This window comes from Lolium perenne, chromosome 4 (assembly GCF_019359855.2).
Source record: "Lolium perenne isolate Kyuss_39 chromosome 4, Kyuss_2.0, whole genome shotgun sequence".
Lineage (NCBI taxonomy): Eukaryota > Viridiplantae > Streptophyta > Magnoliopsida > Poales > Poaceae > Lolium > Lolium perenne.
Window position 1 is genome coordinate 346653666 of NC_067247.2, and position 8324 is coordinate 346661989.

Sequence of the window (8324 nt, forward strand, 5' to 3'; positions counted from 1 at the left end):
ACGCATGGTCGATGAGCAAATTAGGCAGCATGAGTGCCCGACAACGCCGGATCTCGTCGCTCGCGCCCAGCCTGTGGAGCCGGTGTACCTGCACTTGACGCAAGTTGCACGGCCAACCGGTGGGGATGTGGACATCGTCCCACCCTACCGATGTTCTTGTCTGGTAGAGCGACCACTCCACGTCTACTAGGGCATACTAGCAGTTACGCTTCGTCGGCTTGGGCCGTCGTGATCGTTCTTCGTCCCCCTAAACGACCACAACTTGCCCATGGCCTCAGTGAGGGGGAGTTGCCAGTGGGCTGGAGACAAAACCTTCCTATTGTAGCAATGACCATAGGGCTGCATGGACTAAAGATCCCAACCAAACGCCTTGAAAAGGAAGTGGACATGGCCGCCATAAATGCCAACGCTTGACTCTAAACGCGTGTGGGCATTGATGTCATTTCAGAAGGCGGAGCGGCCCATTAATGGAAAAGCATAAGGCTAGCGTCGCCCGCCAATCCTGGGGTGTCCGTAGAGGACTAAAGTGGGTGCCGTGACACTGTCAGGCGGATCCGGGGCGGAAGCCTGTCTCATACTGACCGGGCGTCACATTGCCCGCCTAAATTTATGACTGTTTCCCTCTCCACATGTCCGCGCCAACCAAAAACAAGCACCAGGAAGATTGCCCTGTCCACCATTTTGTATCCATCCGTACCGCCAAATGTCCCGTTCATGACGAGTGAGCATGTAAACAAGCATGAGAAAAGTTGCCGCCGTAACGATGGAACGGTACGACAATTCAACCATTCAGCAGATCCTCTTGTCCCACTTCTATCCGTTCTGATGTAAAACGTTGACCCCGACTATGAGTACAACTTAATGCATCGCAAGTTGCCGCCGTGACGATGGAAGGGTGCTACAATTCAACCATTCAGCAGCTCCTCTTGTCCTACTTCTACCCGTTCTGATGTAAAACGCTGACCCCAACTATTGAAGTATGAGTACAACTTAATGCATTGCTGTTCAAATGCAGATAGTCACCTTCGTACACAGTGTGCGTACTATATTTCATTGACTTTTTAAACTAAATAATCATTAAGAAATCTTTTAACCATCTTTTGTATTTTAAAAACTTTTAATCATCTATGACCGTTTTTAGTCACGCTAGTTGGGATTGCTTATTTAGGCCACTATATATACACGCCAGTTAGACCAGCTGAACTAAAATGACTTAGCCATTTGTAGCAAAAACAGACATGTCACACTATTTGGTTTGACTAGTTTTCATCTATCAGAAACGGCTAAGCTACAAACTGCGTGACCAAGCAATGATCCGGAGGGTCCAAGAACATTCTAAGAGGGCACCGACCAAGCCACGGTCATTATTATCGCTGATCAGGTTTAATTTATAGCCCTCCACCTCTCGCAATAGACTCCACTTTTCAGCAAAGGGGAGAGGACAACCCAACCCACCAGTATCGAGCGATTGGCACACCATATGCATGCCACCGGTAGTCAGTAGAGACACATCTCACCCCATCGCCGCCTCACTAAATGTTGAAGGATTTTCTCTGATATCCTCGGCAACCATATCTATGAAGATCTTCAGAGTATATTTTTGTACAAATAAGAAGGCTCAGGCCAACGGGTAATGTTGATTACCTAGGATCAAGGCCCCGCGATCGGGGAAATCTCTACTATTGTCTTTGATTATATTGATGCTAGTTGAAATACTAACTAATTGACTATGTATTGATCTAGGGTTTACTATTTCTTTGGTGTATATCATCGATAACATGGGCGTGAATCCGCCAACAGTCCTCCTCCGTAAGGACGGTGGCTCTGACAATGCGGTAGATGTGAAGAGATAATCGTGCTCCGGGCATTGCAGAGCCCCCGCCATTTCATGGGCGGCATGATACGAGTATGTGATAGCTGGTATGGAAAGGGAGGCCGCAAAGGCGGAGAAATAATGGCTGGGGCGCTAGAGTTTGGAAGGAGATGATGACCTACTATCCCACTCGGTGCTAGCTGATAGATTATTTGAAAACTGTGTGATTTTTGAGTATTGTACAAGTTTCGCACTTCTTAAAAGCAACAAGGTAATTAAAAATTAAATGAAAGCAATAACACTTGAGAAGCATGTTAAATTGAGAAAAGCAATTTAAATAATATTTGCTTTCAGTCTAGGCTTTAGCCTCATTTATGAAAGCTAAGGAGGCGAGAAAGACCCAATCCGTTTTGGTGGTAGTGTCCATGAGCTGAACCTGCCGTATGGTATATCATTTTATCGATCGTAAATCCCTAGCAAATTGCAGCAGGATGTGAAAAAAAAATGAGTTGACAGATCAGGTCTTGAGCTTGTCGTAGTTATCACATGCGTTTTGTTATCGATGAAAATGTCATCTTCCAGTGAAAAAATATTCCGTATTCATGCGACACACAAATGTCAGATTTGAGGTTTATTCTCATGGAATGAGATACAAGCACCCCTTTCTAGCCATCCAACGGTTCTTAACCTCTCTAAAATCTCAAATTGTGAAAAAGCTCATCCTTGAAGAGTGCAATCGGCACGACGCCGGAGTTATTTCCCTTGTCCAGGCAGGCGGCACGTGCCTAGTTTTGCTACGTGCGTGCTCCGACGATGGACCAGGCTAAGACTGCTCATAGTGGGAGTAACTTAGCTAGTAACATCACACAACCCAAGACATTTTGGTGACATGGCATGGCAATGAATGAAGAAAGAGAGTGAGGTGATAACTAGCTATGTTACCATAACATCACACACCCCAAGACAAGTTGAGTCTACACCATAGTAAATGACACAATGCATGACACCACATATTAGTTACTACCCACTATGGAGGTAGTAACTTAGACTAATAACATATGTCATGTTACTAGTCTAAGTTACTCCCACTATGACTAGCCTAAAGCATGCGAGATGCAGATCGATATCCTTTTTGGCGCTTACCAACATGAAGGAAGAAAAATGCAGGCCCATATATATAAGGACGACGGTATCCTGCCTGGCTTCGCTAGCGAGCTCAGCTCCTTCGAACACTCCAATCACACACCCCAGCAGCGCAGCAGCGCTTCCTCCGCTATCGTCTTCTCTCGTCCATGGAGGACAAGTGCCCCGAGCCCATCCGCTGCAAAGGTACGCAACTAAAATCTATATATCTCCGAGTTTTTCTGCGTTATTTACCAGCCCCCTCGACCTTGGTGTTTGCTCTGCGTCCGTCTTTGCTCCCGTCTTCGCGGTCATGGCTAACCACCGTGCCTCCCTGCCGCCGCCCGGCGACGAGCAGCGGCCGTTTGCAGGGCCGCCGGCGAGCCGCTCACCGTGGAGGAGGTCGTCGTGGACCCGCCCAGGGCCTACGAGCTCCGGATCAAGATCGTCTGCACGTCGCTCTGCCACAGCGACGTCACCTTCTGGCGCATGAAGGTAAGGATCGCTCGGCCCCATCTCATTTCCCATCGCCCGTGTGTACGCCATTGTTGCTGCGATTGTTGCTTGCACAGCGACTCACGTTCAGCACAGCCCGCACGCACGGCTGCTGGCCCCACGTACACGTGTGAACACTGGACACCATTTATGACTCGTGCTCGGTACGTTGCAGGACTTCCCCGGCGTCTTCCCCAGGATATTTGGCCACGAAGCTTTCGGGTAAGTTCTCCGTTCTCCGTTCTCCGTCCTCCTCTTTGAAAACTTCTGTGCACTCGTTGAAGATTCCGCATGTGACTTGTGACTGGCGCTGTTGATTTTACTGTTGTACATCCATTTTAGTTTTGTCCAGATATAGATATATCAAGATGTATTATAACGTGTTAACACATCAATATTTAGAAAAATCAGCGAGGGAGTACAAGTCAAACCTGTAGTCACCTCTCGGGCTCTCATGAATCACGATGTTCCTTTTCTGTTGTTGAAAGAAAACTACTGTGGACGTTGGTAAATTAGGAAATGATGTTTTGCTCAGCGATCCTTCACTTTCGCCGTTTAGTAAGCCACACGGTTTGCGGTAGACACCACACTCTTTTGAGAGCAAGGCTTTGCCATCAAACCTGCGAAAGAGTTTTCCTAATAGGAAACGCTTACTACAATGAAGTGCACATGCATACTCACTCTTATTACGTATACGCCCAGTCACTCACGCAATGCCTCTAGAAGACTAGAGTCGATAAATGAACTTTGAAATCCAGGATGTCACCAACCCCAACTTGCTAGCGACGAGACTATCTGAAAAAAATGCCAAAAAAGTCAGACAGATAGTGTACCAATTTAGAGGTCGACAAACTAAAAGCAGGCTAAATCATCCAACATCCAACCAGTGGTTAGTTCTTAAATTTATAAAAGAGATTTGACTATGTAGCTAAGAGCAGAAACAATTATGTAATAATAGACGATGATCAGCTAACTAACATGTTTATAATTAAGAACCATCAACCACGTTCACAACCAAATGGAATGGTTTGTTTAAGCTATCATCAACCTTGCAAGTAGCCAAATTTGTATAGCTGTTGAGATTCTGTAACAATTTTTTTATCTTCATTATCAATACTGAAGAGTTAAGAGTTCTCATTGATTGTCATCTACTGATAAGGATAAGTTTGCCTGCGATTGGCCGCTGATTTTGTGTCTGCTGTCTCTGTCACTCACATGGAATAAGATGTGATTAGCTGATTAGGTCATTCGGGCATTAACTTATTATAGGCTACTGGAATATACAATAACATTTGGACGAATAATTTGAACGAATGGTAAGAATTCGCGCCACTATGCACAAATAATTTGAAAATGGTAAGAATTCATTTGGACGAATGCACTATGTAGAATTGTCAATCATTTTGGATGCATACCCTCTCCTTCACGTAAAACCAAACAGAATTAGTCTTACTAACACATTAGCCGTCTTGGTTTCTATAGAAATCATAAAAAGGATCCTTTAGGTAGACTAAAATGAGAATTATGGGCCACCTTGGTGTACAATAAAGGTGGACAATGCAACAACGAGCGCATAAGTCCACGCGAGCACGTCTCTCTAATCATATGCTAACGTTTGCAAAGACTAAAATCATACTAAATTGAATTCAAGTGTTTGTAAATGTTGGGTGCATGAAAGAACATCGATATGTTATTGGTGGAGAGATGGAAACTTAAGAGTCCGTTGATGTAACTTTAGAGTTTGTCAATGTTGTTTATTGGTCTCTTTTGTTTAATTTCTCATTAGGCCTAAATGTGGACTACCAAATGCAACTGAAAGCTTCTCAGAAGTATACATAAGTGTGTTGACTGACTTACTATGTTTCATGCCAACACAGCCTAAAAGTATCGTGACAGTATACATAGGTGTGTTGACTGAGTCACCTCTATTCCAAGTAAATAGTGAAGGCCACCGAGAACTTCTAGAGAATCATTTTCTCAAGTGTCTTGTAGCAAGCCTACGACGGCTACACCACATGAGCTAGCGACTATTATATCATCAACATAAATAATATAGATATCAGAGCATTATTTTTGTGAGAAATAAACAAAGAAGCATCTGCAATTGAAAGGAATAAAACAAAGTTATTGCAGTTTGGAGCTAAATCTTGAGTACCTCTTTATCGGAAAAAAATCTTGATTACCTTAAACCAGGGGCTTGTTTGTTTTTACATAAATAGGGTCTAAAAGTTACATGAGTTTCACGATTTGACCAAGTGGCTCGTGGTTCTCCTGGTTGATATTTTAGTTTCATATCTTTAATACATTTTGTTCACTACACATAATCACTATACACGATCTGCATCTTATTTTCCAACATTTATTATCCATTTCGTACCTTCTAAACATTTATCTCTTATGGAAAATCAAAGTCAATAGGGTCTATTTGGTATTCCCTAATCAACAGTTCAGTTTTTTTTATGTTAGATTTCCCTCGTTTAAGTTAGATTTTTCAACATATATTTCCTTTATCTGCATTTGATCTTTTTTGGCGGACCTTCAAATTGTTACTTTCTCCGTTCCATATTACTTATTGTAGATTCGGATGTATCTATACGTAAAATATATCTAGATACATCCAAATCAACAACAACTATTATGGGACGGATGATTGATAATGCAAAATCCACTTGTATGGGGAGAAAGATGTGCCAAAAATCCTGATTTTTGTGGCCGGTAATCCCTGACAGGGTGGTGGAGAGCGTGGGCGAGCACGTGGAGGGCTTCGCCGCCGGCGACTCGGTGGTGCCGACGTTCCTGTCGCAGTGCAGCGAGTGCACGGACTGCAAGTCGTCCCGGAGCAACGTGTGCTCCAAGAACCGGTTCGCGGTGCGGGCGGGGATGCCGCGCGACGACACCACCAGGTTCCGCGACGCCGATGGGAACCCTCTCCACCACTTCCTCGGCGTGTCCAGCTTCAGCGAGTACACCGTGGTGGACGTGACCCAGGTCGTCAAGGTCGACCCGGCCTTGCCGCCGGCCACGGCCTGCCTCCTCAGCTGCGGCGCCAGCACTGGTCAGTACTGTACTCTTCACGTTTGGAACTGCCAGCAATAAGTAGTTCTGAATTCTGATCGGAATCGCACAAAATGTTTGGCAGGGGTCGGAGCGGCATGGAAGCTGGCTAAAGTCGAGCCGGGGTCTTCAGTTGCTATCTTCGGCCTCGGAGCCGTGGGTTTGGCGGTAACCTAACAGATACATAATTTGACTCTCATAGTACACACATTTAGCCATCGAATTGCATCGTAACTGTATGTGCAACATTTCACCGTCAGGTGGCTGAAGGAGCCAGGATCTGTGGAGCGTCAAAGATCATCGGCGTGGATTTAAACCCGGAGAAAGATGAGCTCGGCAAGGCCCTTTCCCCGTTTACACCATGATGATGAAACTGCTCTGAATACTTGAACCGTTCTGTTGTCTGACGCATTTAGACCACTGCTCCGTGTTTCAGGAAAGAAATTTGGCGTGACACATTTCATCAATCCAAAGGAACTTGGAGAAAAAACTGTTAGCCAGGTGACTACTGACTACTAGCTTTCACCAGTGACTGACGATCTGATCAATGGGTCCACCGAAATTGTGCGCTCAGACACCTCATTTTTCCATGGTAAACAGGTGATCGTCGAGATGACTGACGGCGGCGCCGACTACTGCTTCGAGTGCATCGGGCTGGCGGCGGTGATGAGCGACGCGTTCCAGAGCTCCCGGGCGGTATGCACGAGTACACATTTTTAGTTTTATTTTCGTTTGTCATGTATAAATATGACTTTCACTTCCTGACATGGCTTGCAACGTTGGAACGTTTAGGGATGGGGCAAGACGATCATCCTAGGAGTTGAAATGCACGGCGCCCCTTTGTCCATTCCATCTAGGGAGATCCTCCATGGGAAGTCCGTCATGGGGTCGCTCTTCGGAGGCGTGAAACCTAAGCAGGATATTCCGATTCTCGCCGAGAAGTATCTGAACAAGGTAAGATTCAGAAACTCATCAGACTGATCGTCATGCGTGATGTCGATAATCGGCTCTATGTTTCTGCGAGATCTTGATTCAGAGAACCTTCCATGTGTTCACATTTTGTCTGACGCGGGTAACACAGGAGCTGGAGCTGGACAAGTTCATAACTCACGAGGTTGCCTTCAAGGACATCAACACGGCATTCGACCTGCTGCTGCAGGGGAAGAGTCTCAGGTGCACCATATGGATGGATAAGTGATAAAGCTGCATAAATTTGGGAAACAGGCAGAGGATCAGCCAGCTGTTGGTGAAGTTTGCTGCTCATTCCAGTATGAAATAATTGGGTTTTATTGCTGCCTCGTGTAGTCCTGTGTGTGTGCGCGCGCGCGCACTGCATGCAACTGCCTATGTCTAATCAGCTTCGCCTCCACGCCGCTTCGGGGTTTCCTAGTTTCATGATGTATCCCCAACCTATCTGTTAGCTGCTTATGTCTTCTTGGAATCCATTTCAGCTACTGATGCAAGTTATGTTGGGATGTAATGCCTGCGAAGCTTTGAAGAGAGACCAAATAACTTTTTTTTCGAAATGGAGGAAAAATCACTCTAGCTTCTGCATCCAAGGAATACACATGACTTTTTTATTAGATTATTCACAACATTATACAAAAGCAATACAAAAGATTAAACCCGAAGCCACCTCCTAAACCTACAGAGGGATAAAGGGGGTGAAACTCACATCATCCAAACACCAAATGCTTCCCAAACCGCCCAATAACAGGTGAGAAGCACATCCAGTCAAGCAGACTCTCAGTGCACGCCACAGAAATCACTACCGCCGTCTTCCTCCCATCCATCTTTAAGAGGGATCACCGCATTGACCTTGCCAGACCTGCCTGCACGC

The 8324-nt window shown here is 45.5% G+C and overlaps 1 protein-coding gene across 1 annotated transcript; it reads left to right on the forward strand.

Annotated features, from left to right (window-relative positions):
* Positions 1–3004: 3004 nt before the first annotated feature.
* Positions 3005–7962, forward strand: LOC127297044 (alcohol dehydrogenase-like 7). Its single transcript, XM_051327297.2, has 10 exons — positions 3005–3142; positions 3294–3430; positions 3606–3652; positions 6160–6485; positions 6570–6652; positions 6745–6820; positions 6921–6985; positions 7085–7180; positions 7277–7438; positions 7566–7962. Exons 1-10 carry the CDS (start codon positions 3106–3108, stop codon positions 7680–7682), a joined length of 1146 nt encoding a protein of 381 aa, XP_051183257.1. The 5' UTR covers positions 3005–3105; the 3' UTR covers positions 7683–7962.
* The last annotated feature ends 362 nt before the right edge of the window (positions 7963–8324 follow it).

What these genes read in the sequence shown, in the direction of transcription:
- LOC127297044 (XM_051327297.2), top strand. Translation starts at nt 3,106, where the DNA reads ATGGAGGACAAGTGCCCCGAGCCCATCCGCTGCAAAG. An exon ending in CAGCTGCGGCGCCAGCACTG is followed by an intron (nt 6,486 to 6,569) that starts GTCAGTACTGTA and finishes AATGTTTGGCAG; the next exon opens with GGGTCGGAGCGGCATGGAAG. An exon ending in TCGGAGCCGTGGGTTTGGCG is followed by an intron (nt 6,653 to 6,744) that starts GTAACCTAACAG and finishes TTTCACCGTCAG; the next exon opens with GTGGCTGAAGGAGCCAGGAT.